Source organism: Perognathus longimembris, chromosome 8 (assembly GCF_023159225.1).
Source record: "Perognathus longimembris pacificus isolate PPM17 chromosome 8, ASM2315922v1, whole genome shotgun sequence".
NCBI classification, from domain to species: Eukaryota; Metazoa; Chordata; class Mammalia; order Rodentia; family Heteromyidae; genus Perognathus; species Perognathus longimembris.
This window is the reverse complement of record NC_063168.1, coordinates 4826508-4845107: the sequence shown is the minus strand read 5'-3', so window position 1 is coordinate 4845107 and position 18600 is coordinate 4826508. Positions and strand designations below refer to the sequence as shown.

Genomic DNA, 18600 nt, shown 5'->3' with positions numbered 1-18600 from the left:
TCGTGGCCAGGCTGGCTTTGCCCCTGGATCGTCAGCTGTCAGCCTCCTGAGTGGCTAGGATTCTAAGCATGAGCTGTCGGTGCCCGGTATCTGACTGGGGCTTGCTGGGGCCCTGCTGCAGGGTTTTCTCACGGAGACGGTAACTGCGGTGAACAGCACGAGCTCGGGGCCGGGATCGTTGTGAGGCTGCTCTGTGCGCTCTCCTTCGGCTGATGAAGAACTCGATGCTGGGCACGGGTGGCTCACACCTGGAATCTGCAATCCTAGCGACTCAGGAGGCTGTGATCTGAGGACTGTAGTTCAAAGTCAGCCAGAGCAAGAAAACCCTTGAGACTCTTCACTCCAACGAACCACCAGAAGGCCCAAAGTGGAGCTGTGGCCCAAATGTTAAGAGCACTAGCCTTGAGCAAAAATGCTAAGGGATGGCACCCAGTTCCCGAGTTCAAACCCCAGTACTGGCATACACACAGCAAAGCACATGGAATATAAATCCTCTCCCACACTTGCCGGACCTGGGGCTACTGTGGAAGTCTTTGAAGGGGAAGCTTGTGACTGATGTTGAGGGTCTCCCACTGGGAGAGGCGCCCCATGGAAAGGCATAGGGCAAGGTGGAATCAAACCAGACAGAAGCTCGACCTTTACCATTGTGCTTCTGCAGAAACCCGATGACTTTTTCCAGCACAGTTGTTTTGTCCATTTTCCGCGTGTTGCCAGGGAGCATGGAGCTGAGCTCTTTGATAAGAACATTGAACTGGTCTCGACGCTTCTTCTCAGACTTGTTTCGGGAAGCTCTGCAAACATACAACACAAGGTTTACTAGACCATTCTACTTTATAAAGGCTTTGTTATGAAGCAGAGTTTCTCTTTCCCTCCCTCCCTCCCTCCCTCCCTCCCTTCCTTCCGTCTGCCTCCCCGATTCCCTTCCTTTTTTCTTTTTGTGCTGATAGTAGGGCATAAAGTCAGGGCCTGGATACTGTCCCTTACATTTTTTGCTCAAGGCTAAGAGTGTACCACTTGAGCCACAGCTTATTTTATTTTATTTTTTTGGTGGTGGTGGTGGTGAACTGGAGATAAGAGTCTCATGAACTCCCCTGAACTTGCTGGCTTTAAACTGTGATCCTCAGATCTCAGCCTCCTTAGTAGCTAGGATGACAGGTGTGAGCCTCTGGTGCCCGGCTTCACAAGTCCTTTGTATCCAAGCCTGCTTAACTGAGATCATCTTACCAGAAAACTCGTTCAGCGTAATAACAGCAGCCACATTTCAGAGCTGAGAAAGATATCTTACTGGAATCTTTTTTTTTTCTTTGACTACCAAGAAAAGCAGCGTTAGGAATCCTTTCTGACTCACATGCACAAGCTTAGCTCCCTGAAGACCTGCCATTCTGATTTCACAGAGCTGTAAGGTTCAGAAAGCAAGCATGCCCTATTTACCTGGATGGCTGCTGCCCAGAGAGACAGACTCGATGAGTTCCAACCCCGGCCCCTCCCCTGTAGAGGCCTCGGTCTTGGGATGCCAACCATGGGGTGGCCTGTCACCCTGTCTGAGTGTGTCACCTGGGCACATGCCCCTAAGATCTCTACCCTGCTTGGGAGACAGGCTGTGGGCCAGGAGGACCCCGTGCTGGTGAGTGACTAGCGGTACTGTGTGTGGCTCTCAAGAGGCCAGAAGCAGGGGCATGTTTGAAGATGAAATGGGGGAAATTCAAATGCATACGAAGTCCAAGGAGCCGGACTGGAAAAGTGACATACTGTATGACTGTGACTATCGGCCATGCTGGTAAACGTGGGACTGTAAAGACAGGACAGGAGCAGCCATCACCAGGCAGAGGGATCAACAGGCAGGGCGCGGAGGGTTATGAGAGCTGTGTGTAGGATACTGCAGAAGGAGCGGCCCGCTAGCACGTGTCTGTTCAACCCACAGAACGTGCAGCACCAAGAGCAGGTCCTAACTCAAACGACGGCCTTCGACGACGGACACCTCAGTGCACTCCATCAACTCCACACAGTGCGCCACTCAGGCGGGGCAGACTGGCGGGGCGGGGGGGGGGGGGAGGGAGGGCGGGGAGGGGGGCTGCTGGGATGGGGGGGGAGAAGGCTCTCCATTCTGCTGTGAGCTTCAAATTTCTCTAAAAGACGAAGTCTGTTCAAGAAATGGCAGCCTGCGGTCTGTGCCTACAGAGAAGATGGAAGCCAAGCTATCAGCTGGCTTCTTGGGAAGCAGAACGGGGAGGAGGCGCGGGGGCTGGGGCTGCTCTGGCGGCCTGACCAGGCCAGGCACCGAGCTCATTCGCAGAGTGCTTGCCTAGTGTGTACACGTGTCTAGCTCCATCTGCGAGAGACAGAGAGACAGAGAGACAGAGAGAGTCTGAAAGACAAGAGGGACACACACAGTCATGACGGAGCCCTTCTACCTCTCCCGGAGGACCTTCATCCTGGGCAACACACCAAGGCCTGTTTGTCAGCGGTCAGCTTATCCCTAGGTGGTCTCACACTGAGAAACACAGCCCTCTCCTTCCCAAAACACCCAAGATACACTCGTCCCGGAGAAGCCAGATCATTGAGAGGGGACGGGAAGTGACATTGTCCAGAAAGGTATGCATTCATTACCTGACTCATGTAAATGTAAGCTGTCTGTATATCATCTTTGTAACAACAACAACAACAACACAACCCGTGAGAGGACAGGGTTCTAGAGCATCATCATCCCACATGCTTGGGGTCAAGGTTCATGGGGGAGCGAATCCCTCATCAGGAGGAGGCTCCTGGCCAGGAGGGAAGGTGTGGTCAGTGCCGAAGGTACCGGCAGATGGTGGCGGGTCTGTGCGTACCTTCTTTGGGGGCAGGAATCGGAATCTCCAGGCCTCAGCCTCAATGAACGCTGCTTCCCCAAATCACAGGCGAATCAGACAAGCACGTGGCCAATATCCTTTCCTAAGATGGCTGGGGGGCCATACCGGCTGTTTGCCCCTGTCTGCCAAAGACTACCTGGCTTTTTTTTTTCTTTTATAATTGTATTATTATTAAGGTGTTGTAAAGGGCGGGCTGCCATTTTGTAAGTTAGGTAATGAGTATATTTCTTTTTTTGGGGGGATGTCACCCCATTCCCTTATTTTCCCCCCAGATTTCCCCTTCCGTCTCTGCCCACAAGTTAAATAGGCCATTTTCCACAGTGTATACTGAATAGCGTGACTGCCTTTGTTCACTATTTCTCCCTGTGACTCCATTTGCTCCCCTAAAAGAAAAAACAACAACAAAAGTTCCATTTTTTCTATTTCTTGGGAGTTCATTTCAGTAGTTATTTTAAATGTTTAGACGAGTTACAACTTTGTGTGCCTAGCCTAAGGGTATCCTCCTTCAGTCTGTTTTGTGTGTGAATGCCCAGAGTTCTGTGTAAGTGATCATGTCTAGTTCTATTTTTGATCTAGCTTCCACATAGGAGACGAAACACGCACCTGTTTGTTTCTCTGAGCTCGGCTTACCTCACTTAGCACAATTTGTGCTTGGCCCGTCCATTTCCCTGCAAATGACATCGTATTCTTCCCAACAGATGAGTAAAATTCCATTGTGTATGTGAACATCTCATCGATCTACTCATCTGTTGAGGGGCATCTGGGGGCTGTTTTGCTAACGTGGCTATTGTGACTAGTGCGGCAATGAACATGGGTGTGCAGGTGTCTTTACCATATTGTGACTTGTGATGACCGGAATAGATGCCCAGGAGTGCTATGGCTGGGTCACAGGGAAGTCCTTTTACTGTTTTGAGGAACCTCCCAAGCTCCTTCCAGAGCAGTTGTGTTAGTTTACATTCCCACCCACAGTGCAAGAGCATTCCTTTTTCTCTACATCTGGCCGGCATTTACTGTTGTTTGAATTCTTCCTATTGACCAGTCTAACTGGGGTGCGATGATATCTCAATGTGGTTTTGATTTGCATTTCCTGTATGGCCTGGGATGTTCAGTGTTTCTTCATGTGTCTATTTGCCATTCTTACCTCTTCTGAGAAGTCTCTCCTTAGCTCCTTTACCCATTTGCTGGTTTATTAGTTTGAGGTTTTTTTAGTTTTTTTGAACTCCTTGTATATTCTGAACAATAGGCCTTAGTTGGACGGATTTCTGGTGAAGATTTTCTCCCAGTCTGGTCCATTGGATGCCTTTCTGGTTTAGTAACTATGTCCTTTGCTGGGCAGAAACTTTTTATTTTGATGTAATCCCATTGGTCAAGTCTCTTTTCTGTCTGCTGTGCCTCTGGGACTCTTCAAAGAAGTTCCTACCTATGCCTGTAAGTTCTATTGTTTCCCCGAATTCCATCTTGCAGTAGTTTCAAACAAAACTTGTCTTTATTCCAGCACACATTCACAACTCGCCTCACCCTCATTCCGTCTCACTCTGGACTATTTCCTGAGCCCGCCTCAAAGTCTCAAAGCCCACCTCGGATGCACAGGCACTAACTTGTCTTTCCTCAGGGTCTTTTTTTTTTTTTTTTTTTTCTCTTTGAATTCTCCCTGCTTCCTGTTTCGTCTTGGCTCTTAGATGAAGAGATTCCAGCACAGGCCTTGTGCCTGGCTCCCTGGCTGTCGGCAGGTGTGTCAGGAAGATGCTGGGTGCCTCGTTGCTCATTCAGGGTAAAAGGCACAATGTTCAAACATGAGAGAAGAAAGGCACCCACCTGCTCCCTCTCTCAGTGTAACTGTCTCTGCATTATAAATAATTTTTTAGCCTAGATTTTAAAGAGTGACAGGCAACCTTCTTAGCCAAAAAAAGCTCTGCTCCTGTCCTAGTTTGCCCATTATAAATTATTTGTGAGCTGATAACACGCAGCTCATTATAGATCTGTTTTCTTCTTCAATGGGTGTACTGACATCGAACATGGCCTAGTCGAGAATTCGATGAAGGCTTCATCATTACGGATAGGAACACAAGCTTGTTTCTGCCAAGCTCTGCCCGGGACGCACTGCGGTGGCCACTGGAAATCGCTCAGTGTCAGCTGGATCCCAGCTCTGAGACGAGAAGCAGCCAGCTACCCGGGATGACCTTGTTTCCAATAATAACGCCTAGGCACCGGGATCACAGGGAGGAAGACGCTTAAACATTCTGCCTCTGGGATTTTTTTTTAAAAAGATATTATTTGCATTCCAAACAATTCATCCATTTTAAGTATACAGCTTGGTAAATTCTGTTAAATACGAAGGAAGCATTTTTGGAGGCTGTTGTTCCGACTGTTTGTGTACACGGTTTTGCGCAGGTATGGGCAATCACTTCCCGTGGGTAAATATAGAGGCATGAAATTGGGCAGTAATGCTGTCGCTGTATGCATAATGTATGAGACGCTTTGTTACTGTTATACAAAGTTAGCTATACACCTTTCTCCATGTCTACAAACTATGAATGAGTGTCCTGGTTGCCACTTCAACAACATGGGATTGTCAGTCTTTTGTTTGTTTGTCTGTTTATACTTTAGCTACTAACGTGTTTTATTGCTTGGTTTTGATTTTGGTTTTGCCAGTGCTGGGGCTTGAACTCAGGGCTTTGTGATCTCACTTGGCTTTTTTTTTTGCTCACAGCTGACATATTAGTATTTGAGCCACACCACGACACGCAGCTTTTTGCTGGTTATTTAGAGATAAAGCGTGGCTCCAAATGGAAATCCTCAGGTCTTAGCCTCCCGAGTAACCAGGACTGAAGGCCTGAACCATCAGAGAGCCCAGTTTGCAGTGTTATCTTATTGTGGTTTAAATTTGCTTTTTTTTTTTTTTTCGATAACTGGTGATGTTGAGCATCTTTTCCCGTGCTCAATGGCCATTCATACATCCCCTTTTGGAGAGTGTCTGTTTAGATCTTCTGCTTTTCTTGTATTGCTTGTCTTCCTTTTATTTTTATTGAGTTTAAGAGAGAGGGGAAAACAAAGGAGAAAGGAAGGGAATGTGAGTGTTAAGAACGTTCTTACAAACTTCACCCTCCGGTTTTTGAATGCAGGGCTCAGAAAGCCCCAGGTTATCTCTTCCGGTGCCATCACTGGACTTCTTGGGCAGGCTGCACGCGGCTACATACGGACTCTTTACTGTGCACTTACTGTGTATTATACAGTGTGTTATACAGTCATGGGATAGCACAAAACATCTCAGTCAGCAACGGATGACATAATTACCAGCCGTGCCACAAGATTCTAACAGAGCAGGAAAATTCCTATCACGTCATGCTCACTAACACAGATTAGATTACTTGTGTGGTTATGGCAGCGCTGGTGTAAACAAACCCGGACTCTCGTCATATAAAGAGTACAGCGCTGTAACTAGGTACCGCACGTGTATTTGATCATGACAATACACCACTGGTGCAGCTTATGTATGGACTGTACTCTACTTCTGAACATTCTAGGAGGTTTTTGTAGCATGTATATCTACTTATTGAAAAGGCTTGATGGGAAAATGTGTGCTGAGTCCCACCAGCAGCAGCTTCGTACGATCTGTGTCTACTGTGGTCTTTTTTTTTTTTTTTTTTTTTTTGCCAGTCCTGGCCTTGAACTCAGGGCCTGAGCACTGTCCCTGGCTTCTTTTTGCTCAAGGCTAGCACTCTGCCACTTGAGCTACAGCGCCACTTCTGGCCATTTTCTATATATGTGGTGCTGGGGAATCGAACCCAGGGCCTCATGTATACGAGGCAAGCACTCTTGCCACTAGGCCATACTCCCAGCCCTCTACTGTGGTCTTGATGTTAGGCTTTTACCTTGTGCTTGCTTCAGTCTCGTGTTCCACTCACTGGGCCCCAGGAGCAGCAGGCTACCAAGCTACCCCTTGGTCCACACCCACAGCCCAGGTGGGCAGTAGGCCATGCTGTCTAGGTTTCAGTGGCAAACTCTTCACCCAGAAAGAACTTCTCTATCATTACTACACTAGATACTAAGATATAATGTGGTAATATATACATAACACAATACTATATATATATATACATATGTATTATATAATGATTTTTTTCATCCCCACAAACCCCTATTAAGTCGACACTATTCTCATTCTTGTTTCCCGAGTGGAACAGCCAAAGGACCAAGAGACTGTGTAACTTGCCAAAATCACATAAATAGATGAATGTGGTTTGTTAATATTTAGTCAAGGGCTATTGCATCTACAGGATACTGGTCTGTAGTTTTTGTCATCATTTTTTGTGTGCACAGAAATGTTTTGTCATACTGTTTGTATATGCATAGAATTTTGTATGGTCTCATTAATTAGAAAGTATTTCACTCTGCTTAGGCTTTCTGGACGAGACTGCATAGAACTAATGTTCCTTCTTTTAATATTTGGTAGAAATCAGTTAAACACAGTGACATTGGGACTTCGATGGGAACTGCATTGTATTTGCAGTTCCTTAAGGCAGAAATATGGTTGTTGATGTCAGGCCTATTCTTTGTCCCAATGTGAGCAGTTAGTGTATAAGCTTCCCTCTCAACAGCGGAACCTCTAATCTTTGAAATGCGGCGTTCTTTTTCATTTAGCCACAGTATTTTCTAATGTTCCTTGAGACTCTCTCTTTGACACAGGAATTATGCAGAAGTTTGTTCTGACTTTCCAAGAGGTGGTTTTGCTGCTATCTTTGTATTTAATGTTGGCTCATTTAGATTTCTGTACATTGTTTGACAAAGAAACATTTGGCCAGTCTTGTTCAATGCTGAAAATCTGATGCTCATATTTCCAGGTAGGGTGTTCTGTAAATGTCAGCCAGCCTCTGTTGGTTGATGGAGTATTTGAGTTCTCCTACCTCCCTGTTTAATTTCAGTCCACTTGTTCTGTTACCAAGAGACATGGTCAAGTCTGATCTCTGTGCTTCACAGTTGTACGTTTGTGTATTTTTGAAGCCCTGTTTTTAGGTGTAGGATTTTAGAATTGGTATTTGTTCTTGGTGAGTTGATTTCTTTCATTATGCAATGTCATTCTGTGTTCCTGATAATTGTCTTTACTCTGATGTCTTCTTCATTTGTAGTAATATCGCCACTCTGGCTTTCTTTTTTTTTTTTTTGGCCAGTCCTGGGGCTTGGACTCAGGGCCTGAGCACTGTCCCTGGCTTCTTTTTGCTCAAGGCTAGCACTCTGCCACTTGAGCCACAGCGCCCCTTCTGTCCATTTTCTGTATATGTGGTGCTGGGGAATTGAACCTAGGGTCTCATGTATACGAGGCAAGCACTGTTGCCACTAGGCTATATCCCCAGCCCCACTCTGGCTTTCTTTAAATGAGTATTTGTGTAGTACACTGGCTCATATCGTTTTGCTTATAACCTACTTGGAGCATGGTGTTTCAGGTGAATATTTAAGATAGCATAGACCTAGGTATTTTTTTTTCTGTACATCTATTCTGATAAGCTCGGTGCGATGGCGCAAGCCTGTAATACTAGCTCCGTGGGAGGTGGGGATCAAGGATTTGAGCTTCTAGTCCAGTTGAGTACAGGAAAACTTGTTGAGACTCCAACTCAACCAACGACTGGGCAGAGTGGCCTGGGCCTGAAACCCTCACTGTCGGGGAAAACACAACTGCAGGCACTGTTTTGTGAAATGGCAACTCCTCTGTACAACTGCTTAAAGATGATAACAACAACACAAAACACCACAACAAGGAGCTGCAAGTGTGGTTCAAGTGGATGAACCCTTAACTGGCAAGGGTGAAGCCCCGGGTTTCATCTCTAAGCATTAAAAAACAAAACACTACTCTGACGATGTCTTTTAGTTGGCATATAAACCAAATCTACACTTAATTATGTGTATGTTTAGATTTTAAAATACCATTTTACAATCTGTTTTCACTCTTTTTTGTTCTTACGGTGGTTAATCTTACTTTCTTCTTGTATTTCTTTGTACAGTGTCTAGTAGTAACCCCAGGGAATATACAAAATTTGTTTTTCCAATATCCAACTAGATGATTTTACTATTTCAAGTGGAATGTGGAAAGTTTCCTCTATATTGCTCCCGCCATCACCCTTCCCCGTCCAGGCTGTACTTGCTTAAAGGTATTCCAACAGACTGAGCCACGGATTTTTTTTCTACAGTGCTTAGAAGCAAACCCATAGCTTTGCACTGCCAGGCAAGCACTAAACCTGTAAGCTTCAGCCCTTTAGATGACACCATTTTTTGTTGGTGGTGTTGGGGTGTGTGTGTGGGGGGGGGGGGGCTTGAACTCAGGGCCTGGGCGCTACCCCTGAGCAATTTCGCTCAAGGCTAGCGCTCTGCTACTTTGAGCCACAACGTTGCTTCCAGTTTTCTGGTAATTAATTGGAAATAAGAGTCTCACAGACTTTCCTGCCTGGGCTGGCTTTGAATGGTGATCCTCAGATCTCAGCCTCCTGAGTAGCTAGGATGACAGGCGTGAGCCACCAGTACCGGGCTAGATGACTAGATGACACTACTTTTAACTGTCAGACCACTGTCTCTGGCCAGATAGTTACCATTTCTATTATTCGTCCTTATTCCTCTTCCTGGGCAGCTTAGTACATTTCTGCTGAGACTTTTAAGTGTTTGAGGGCGACTGAGAGAAGCAGAGGCTGCTCTTTTCTCTGCGATATAACAGCAACATCTTACTCTTTAACCACAATTATCCAAAAATGTCCAGGTCCCACCGGGACGCTGACCTCATTTCCCAGCGACTCTTACTTAATACTCACACAGGCAGTGTTTAACTGGAGCACTGTCCTAGGGAACGTCTCAGCAAAATCCTGAACGGAATGCTTACGCTGTTCCCAAGAAGGGCAGATTGTTCTAGAAGGAAGACATCCGCCTATTTCTTTTTATTTTCTTGTCAGTGGGGCTTAAACTCAGGGCCTCGGTGCTGTCTCTTAGCTTTTTCCACTCCAGGCTGATACTCTACCACTTGAGCCATAGCTCCACATTCAGCCTCTTGGTGGTTAACTGAAGAGTCTCACAGACTTTCCTGCCTGTCCTGGCTTCAAACCTCAATCCTCAGATCTCAGCCTCCACAGTGGCTGGGATTACAGGCATGAGCTACGGGTAGCTGGCCTTTTGGCTATTCTTCACCAACTTATAATCTATTGAAATCATTGAACTAGCTTTTAGGAAATTGCCCCACAAAGAAATCCGAGTCTCCCTATGCTAGGACATTTCCCAGTCACCGAGACGGGCAGGTACACATTTCTCCTCTGACAAGAGCTAATCCACAGACTTCAGCTAGGTAAACGTCAAAAGCCCCCCAGCAAGCGACTCCTGCCTTCTACTCTGCCATTCACCGGGCCACAGGAAGAATCAGCATGCAACCTTCCAGTCTAGTTCCACATGGCCCTTTGCTAGGAGAACAGAGCCATTCATCTGGAAATGATAGGGCAGTATAACTGGATCCTGTCCTGTTGCCTCCCTGGTTCTTGCCAGGCTTGCTGCTGCCTTAATCAAAGCAGAGAGTAAGCTTCAAAAAGTGTTCACCGCCATTTCTCTCCACTGCAGTGGAGCTTATGATGGTGTAAATAAAACCTAATCCAGCTGGGAACTGGTGGCTCACGCTTGTAATCCTAGCTACTCAGGAGACTGAGGTCTGAGGATCACGGTTCAAAGCCAGAACAGGTAGACAAATCTAGGAAACTATCATCTTTAATTAATGATAGTTTCCTCCCAAAATTGGAGGTGGAGGTGTGGTTTAAGTGGCAGAGCACCAGCCTTCAATGAAAAAGCTAGGGATAATGATCAGGCCCTGAGTTCAAGGCCCAGTACCAACAACAGAAAAAAAAAAAACCCCACACCCAGAACAGGCACTCAATGAACGAGTGTACCAGGAGCCCTCCAAGCTGGCAGCTGAGCTCAATCTTTCTTCTTGTTCTCTGAGAGGGCAGTTGGCGGAGGTGTAGTTTATACCACACATCTGACCACTATCTGGCCGCTTAACAAGACTCGGCAGGGTGTATTCTTCCTTCCTTATGCAGCTTGCTTTCCCAATGCCATCCAACCCTCCTGAAAGCCCTTGGAAGGCTGGATCATGCTACCGCGATGCGTCCTTTCCTGCGGTTCTTACTTGCATTGCAACTTCACTGACAAACACACACAGGATGGTCTTCACCATTGGTCCATACAAGCCAAGTACTCGTATCCTTTCTCCAACCTGGGGTGCTGAAGCAAACATCCTACCCTCCCTCTGACTTGCCCGCTCTGCACAAGGATGCCATGCCAGCCTGTGCGTGTACAGCACTGGAGCTAGAACTTGGCGCCCAGGCACCGCCAATTAGCTTTTTCCCCTCAAGGTTGACATTCCAGCACTTGAGCCGCACTTCCATCTCTGGCTTTTCCTCAGATCTCAGATTCCCGAGTAGCTGGGACTACTGGTAAGAGTCGCCACTGCCTGACCACGGCAGGCTTGCTGCTGGTATTGCCACTCGCCCCTCTGCGGGGACCTAAAGATTAAGGTCAAGGAGTAAAAGGACTTTAGCGTGTGTTTAAGAACTGGCTAACCTTGCCTGATACTCCTGACTGAGCAAAGTCATAAACTCACCACCCACCTCCCTCTCTAAACCAAATGCATCGACTGGACACAGCATATATTTATTCCTTCAGGGGGACCAAAAAATAGAAGTAAACACGAAGCAGTTTCTTCTTAGCCGACAGGTATTCTTTCGTACCGAGAAATGGAGCCACTGTTGTCAATGCTGTGAAGTTGTAGACACTTGATTTTATTTGGAAAGCAAAGATTTCTTGTCAGTCCTCACTGTCCCTACAGCTTGGGTATGCAGTGAAGCAGAAGGAACAGCTTCTGTTTACCAAAGCCACAGACTGAAACCGATGCTCAAATGTAATTTGCTGCCTTCCACGAATGGGCTGTGTCATCCCGGAGCCTCTGACTTCGCTCCTGAAAATGAGGCTAATAATAACCTGTTGTGGAGGAGATGCTGTAAGGAAGGGAGGGCTCCTGTATCACGAGCTCCGCCCGCCCTGTGACGTGCACAATACATCACAGCTGTCCTGACTGCGCTGTGCAAACTGCACTTAGCCAGGTGTCTGTACCTGGCCGCATGTGGTTCCTGTGATAAACCCAGTAGAAGCCATCATGGTTACCGTTCCCGTTTTTCCAGAAGGAGGCTATTGAGGCTAGGAAAGGTTTAGTCACTTCTCCAAGAATCGAGCAAACAGTAGCGAGAATCATCAAATCTGTCTAATGGATGTGCCTAGGTACTTCCTGCCATTATCACACCACTTCCTGCCAATATCACACCACTTCCTGCCATTATCACACCACTTCCTGCCATTAGCACGCCACTTCCTGCCACACCACACCACTTCCTGCCACATTACACTGCTCCCTGGATAATCACACAAATACCCCTCTTTCCCTTTCCCTTTCCACCACAACACAATGTCACGTCAGAACCAGAAAGCTATGCTCACAACTGGTACATAAAATGGCAAATAGGAAATTTCATTACCCAGGGACTCTAAATCAACGGATCTGTTTCCCTTATTGACCTCTTGGAGTATCAGGACCCGCCCTGTTTTTTGCGTCTCCTCTTAAGAACACAGCGCAGAATCGTTCTGAACACACAGTAATCATATCCTAGATTTCTATGGAAATGCACAGAATTTCCATGAACTATGTCTTGCTTCGAAAACCATGATCGAATGACCCAAACACACCATGAGTTTCCTGCTTCACACAAGGCATCTATTCTGGAGAGGAAAGGGCTATATCCTAAAGCTAGACATTTCTAATCTCATTAAAAATATCATGGGAGTCAAAATCAGGACTTCCGTCAGGGCCTTCCACATTGCTGCTACAAAACCTGCAAAACCAGAGGCTCTGGAATGGATAACAATCTCAGGTCTGTGTTTGCTCTCTTTTCTCCGAGTGTTCCGAAGGGTACGGCACTATTGCTGCCATCTTGGTGAAGAGTGCAGATGTTCATGAGCATTCTACACCTGTTTCCCATCTGAGGATAAGAGGAACGAGGGACAGCAACTTTTGCACACAGGCACCTATTTGCAAAAGTGGCTTCCGTCCAGGATGTGGCTATCGTCTGGATGGACCCCAAGGGTTCAGGTCTTGGAAACTCGGTCCTCAGGATGTTGATGTGAAGAGAGAATGGGGTTGTCAGGGGGCGAAGGAGGCGGCAGGACTAGCTCCTCCCCAGCCTCTGGCTTGTGATGTGACCGCTCTGTCACGAGTGTGTCCCGCGGTGATGCCAATGCTAGTGCCTTTGAACCTCCAAGACCGTGAGCTAAGGAGACCTCTTTTCTTTCTAGTTTACTAACCTCAGGTGTTTTGTTATGGCAATGTAAAATGGACTAACCACAGGGGATGAGCCCACAGCCCCTGGGAATGAATGAACAAGAAATGTCACTCAGTCTGACATCTAGACACGTTCCATGAAGACTTTGGGGACAAAAGTAATAAAACTTCTGTAGACTCCAAAGTCACCTTAGAATCGGCATCTTAGTCGGGACCTGCCAGAGGGGTGGCATTTTGGTGCTGTGCGCAGCGGGTCTCTTGGGATCTGAGCGGTCAGCGCTGAGTCCCAGGCTAAGGAAGTCCATCATTAACTTCCCACCTGCCACGTACCAGAGCTTTCTCATTTCTGTCAAATTAATGAGTCCACCTTGTTCAGCTTCCGTTTTCTCATCTGTATTGTAGGCATAACAGTAACCCATACCTCAGAGGAAAGCCGAGGGGAAGGCTGGAGATCACGCCCACAGGAGCACTCAGCTCAGCGGTGAGTGAGTAGCACTGAACATAGAGGAACGTCAGTAACGTCTGCTCACTACTGCTGTTCTTCTCTATGTTTGAGGCCAGCCTGGTCCTCTTTAGTCACTTCCTGATGGGACCCAGCTAGACGTTGCAGGCCTGGCAGTTTCTGACCTACAGTCTGCAAAGCATGCTGGGAGGACCCAGTGCCAAGGGACTGGCCCCTTGCATCTGGGCAATCTTGGGAATTAATTGCTTTGAATGTTTATTGTCGGGATTCACCCAGCGCATGGAGAAGTAGAGATAAGAATACAAGAAGAGGAAGTAGAGATGCGCTCCCAGGGCTGACGGCCTCATCTCCTAGTCCTCCTCCCACACTCAACTCCTACGGTCCACGCTGCCGGCCACTGCCGCCGGCCCGAGTGTTAAAGGAAGCACTGATCGGGACTTCCCCACTCACCGCAGGTCTGTGAGGGCCCGTGGATGCGTTTCTCCCCAGGAGACCGGGGAAGGCAGCCCCACTAGAGCCACCGAACTCCAGGGGCTCCGCTGTTTAGGAGTGACACCCAGGCCATGGGTCCTACTCTCCCGGGGGGGGGGGGGGGCTGTCCTGGAGGACAGAGCGCCCCGCGTATGCACGCAACGGCAGATGCGGCACAGGATGAGACCGGAGGGAGACTGCCTAGGACTCCGGCAGAGCGGAGACAGGAAGTTCTGGCTTCTATTGCTGGTCCTGCCACCTCAACCCCAGCGAGCTTGGGTGGCCTCCCGACCACTCCATCCCCCGCGCGCTCCTTGTGGGCGGGTGGCCCCTGCTCCTCCTCCTCCCCTCACGTTGTCATGATAACTGCCGACGTGGATGACATCTGGTCAGTCTCTCACTGGAGTGTGTGTGTGTGCGCGTGCGCGCACGCGTGTGCACGTACACATGCGTGCCTACATTGGGGCTAGGGCTTGAACTCAGGGCCTTGAGCTCTGGCTTGGCTTTTCCCCTCAAGCTGGTTCTCTACCACTTGAGCCACACCTCCACTTTCAGCTTTTTGCTGGTTACCTGGACATGGGTCTCACAGGACTTTTCTTCCCTGAGCTAACTTCCAGTTATGATGCTCAGGTCTCAGTCTCCTGAGTACCTAGGGCTGCAGGTGTGTACCGCCAGCGTTTGGCTCATTTGGTCATGCCTGGCTTTCAGAATGTCAACTTCATGCTGACACCGTACATATCTCAGGTATTCAAGTTCCTTGAAGCAACCAATACAGTCATGAGCTCCAACATTGTATCCACCAGGCTCTTTCCCACTGACCCACACCTGATACAAGGGAGCCATGACAACTCCAACTTACAGATGATGAAACTGAGCTGTGCTGATTGGTTACTGCACACCTCATAACAACGAGTCAGGATGGTGTCATAACGATACATTATCACCGAAAGCCAGAGGCTCTCAATCACAGATCCAGGGCCTGCGCCAGGCTGCCTTGGCTTCTGTCAGCTTGCTTGCCAATCTGTCCCACGAAAGCCGCAATCAGACCCATGGGAGGAGACAGAAACGGACTGACAAATACCTAAGCATATGAACCGCTCAGTTCTCTCGGCGAGCTACCGACAGTGAGTAACCTGGTAACTCTACCAGCGAGAAGCAAACTTGAAGGCACTGCTGCTCTGAAATGCTTTTCTGGGGAAGCCAGAGCTGCCTGGCGTGTTAGTGTTTTTGCTAAGCAGAGCATCATGGGCAGGCAAGATTCGGGCAGGCAGCCAACCATGGTGCCCGTACTGTGACGGGCCAGTCTGCTTACCTCTTTGCTCTGTCCTTCTCATCTTCATCCATTAGATTTTCTATGCAGTCTTTCCTGAAAAACAAAACCCAAAAGCCAGACGGTTATGGTATGTCTCTAGATCTTCTGTACAGGTCTTTCTGGGGCCCATGATTTTGGTCTTATCACATCTACGTGTTTCATGTTTGCCCTCGCAGACACTAGGGGTCTCCAGACCCCACTTTGAGAATTGCCCTGGAGCCCAGCTCAGAGAGGCCGCATGTGTTCATCGCGAGCCTAAACTGCTCACGTGCCTCCTTGCAGATGCCTGTGACCTGCCGGTGGCCTGGCACCTGCGCACCTGGCCCTGCTGCCGCCTTCTTACATATCCTTGCTTCCTGTGACTCGCGCACTTCCCAGAGCCCTGCCTGGCTGGGGGATGTGGGGGAAGGAACCAGGAGCAGAGGGTGGGCTGTGGCTGAGACGGTGGGGTCAACCGAGATGGGGTGAGCACTAGGCAGGAGCTGAGCCAACCAGGGCCACGGCCCTGCTCCAGCCCAGGGCCTCTGAAGCCAAGCCTCCCAAACCCATGCTTACATTAGCAATGGCTCAAGAAATGCAAGGTGCAAGGTTCCAGATAAAGATTTTTAATAGAACTTTCTCTCTGAGACTGTTTAGGTTTGTACTTCGCGTTACCTGGCACAAGTCTGAGCCAGAGCAAGAAAGAATTCTGCAGCCATGTCCTCTCTCACTCCCCACACGTGGCTCACTCAGCAAGTGGCAGCTATATTCAGGGACAGATTTGCAACAAACTCCGGGACAGGCTTGTAAGAAATTCATTCAGCAGCTGAAGTTTGCATCATGATTAAAATGGGGTTAAAAGGGAGGTAAAGGCCTCTAAAATGAAAACTATAAGCCCCTGAAGAAACTGAAGAAGATATGAGAAGATGGGAAGAGCTCCCGTGATCTTGGATTGGTAGAATCAATATTGTGCAAGTGTCAAAGGCAATCTACCCATTTAGTGCAATACTTACCAAAATTTCAATGCCATTCCACACAGAGATAGAAAAGGAAAAAACATCAAAGTCATATGGAAACATAAAAGGCCTTGAAAAACCAAAGCAATTCTGAGCAAAAAAAACAAAACAAGACAATGACAGTGGTATCACAATTCTAGATTTCAAGCTATTGTATAAATCCATAATAGCAGGAATAACAAAATTGGTACAGGCACAAAAGCAGACCTGAAGACTAATGGAAAAGAAGACCTGGGAATAAACCATGCACCTACAACCAATGGGTACTTGACAACAAAAGTTTAAAATATGCTGGAGAAAGGATAGCCTCTTCAACAAGTGGGGCCGGAAGAACTGGAAGTCCACATGCCAAAGACTGAAATATTTCTTATCCTGTACCAATATCAATTCAAAGCTTACAAAGACTGTAATGCAAGACCTGAACCTTGAAACTACTGTAGGAAGGAGTAGGTGAAATACTAGAATGTATTGTCATAGGCAGGAACTTTCTGAATAGAATTTCAGGGGCTCAGCAAATAAGTGTATTAAGCAAAAATGCTTCTGCACAGCCAAGAAAACTGTCAGAAGCTAAAAGACAGCAACAGAATGAGAGAAGATATTTGCCAGATATATGTCTAACAAGGGTCGAATTACCAGAATATACAAGGAGCTCAAAAAGCTAAATCCCCACAGAATCAACACTCAGTCAATAAATGGACAAAGGGGCTAATAAGTATATAGCTCTCAGAAGAAAAATCTGAAATGGCCAACAAATACATGAAGAAATGCTCAACATTCCTAGTCATAAAGGAAATGCAAATCAAAACAACAGTGGGATAATACCTTCTTCATTCATCAAGATGGATACTGGACATGCTGTTGGTGGGAATGCAAACCAGCATAACCACTATGGAAGTCCCTATGGAGACGCTTCCCCAAACCCCAGAATTCACCTATAACCCAGTGCTGCCATACATAGGCAGTTGTCTGAAGGACTGCAGGACAGGTTACAATCAACGCACCGGCACAGCCACGTTTGCTGCAGAACGACCCATGATAAGCAAGTCATGGAAACAGCCCAGGTGCATCGCAGCGGACAAACGGATCAAGAATATATCACACGCAGACACACACAGAGACAATGGGATTGTATTCATCCATCAGGTGGAATGAAATTGATGGCCGTTGTAAGGGAATGCACGCATGTGGCAAAAATCATACGGAGTGAAGTAAGCCGGACCGAGAGAGACAAAAGGTTTTTCTCTCATATGTGGACCACGGAGCCACGATACAACCTCCCAGATAAACACACACAGGGACATATGCGTGTGTGTGTGTGTGTGTGTGTGTGTGTGTGTGTGTGTACACACATATATGACCAAGCTCAAGTGGAATATATGTATCAGTGAAACCCATGGTATAAATCCTTTGAACAGGCAGATATTTTAACAAAATGAATATCAGGAGTGTGTAACACTAGTGGGAATAGTGGGGATGTGAATGAATGGAAAAGGGAACAACAAAGGATGAATGCAGTCACAAGGCACAGTGTGCATCTTGAAAAAGGAAGTGTGAACTTGGGTGTACAGACGGGGGAGGCAATGATGGAAGGGGTGACTGATCGAGACGCACTGTGCACATAAGTAAACAATGCTAAGTTGTAGTTCCTTGTAGAAACATTTGTAAATTTAAAAATAAACTAAAAAGGAAAGCATACCTATGTTCAAGCCTCATCCAAGACCATCGAAATCAGAATCTCTTGGACACAGACCATATATTTTTAGTCATCCCTTCAGCCTTTTGTCCACTCATGTTTGCCTTTCGTCCCAAGAAGACAAAATAAACATGAATCAAGTGCAAAGCGTAAAACAAAAAATAAAATAGGGTTAACACATCTGCAAACAGGCACGGACTTGATGCTCTCCAGATGGGATCGGATCCAGGCTTACCAAGTGAAAAACAGGGTGAAAATTCACTTAGTGGGGCCCTGCCCTAGCCTGTGTTCCCAAAAGGGACGGGGCTCTCTAAGCCCCCAAGGGAAAACTGGGGACCCCTCTGCACTGTGCCCTTGACAAAGCTTGTTTACAGGGCAAGGCTGGCTGAGCTTCTGGAATCCTGTTGGAATGAATGAAGGGTCGGTTGGTGATACACAAAGCATCTAACAAGGACAAATGGCTATCCTG

At 47.4% G+C, this 18600-nt stretch overlaps 1 protein-coding gene across 1 annotated transcript in view; it reads right to left on the bottom strand.

The window, feature by feature from the left end:
• Positions 1-18600, bottom strand: part of Npas2 (neuronal PAS domain protein 2) — a 112957-nt gene that overhangs the window by 46091 nt on the left and 48266 nt on the right. The window contains exons 2-3 of the mRNA XM_048353516.1: positions 15444-15497; positions 643-791 (exon numbers count right to left, since the gene is read on the bottom strand). Coding sequence (XP_048209473.1) covers positions 643-791; positions 15444-15475 — 181 coding nt within the window. The 5' untranslated portion in view covers positions 15476-15497. The remainder of the gene's footprint in view (positions 1-642; positions 792-15443; positions 15498-18600) is intronic.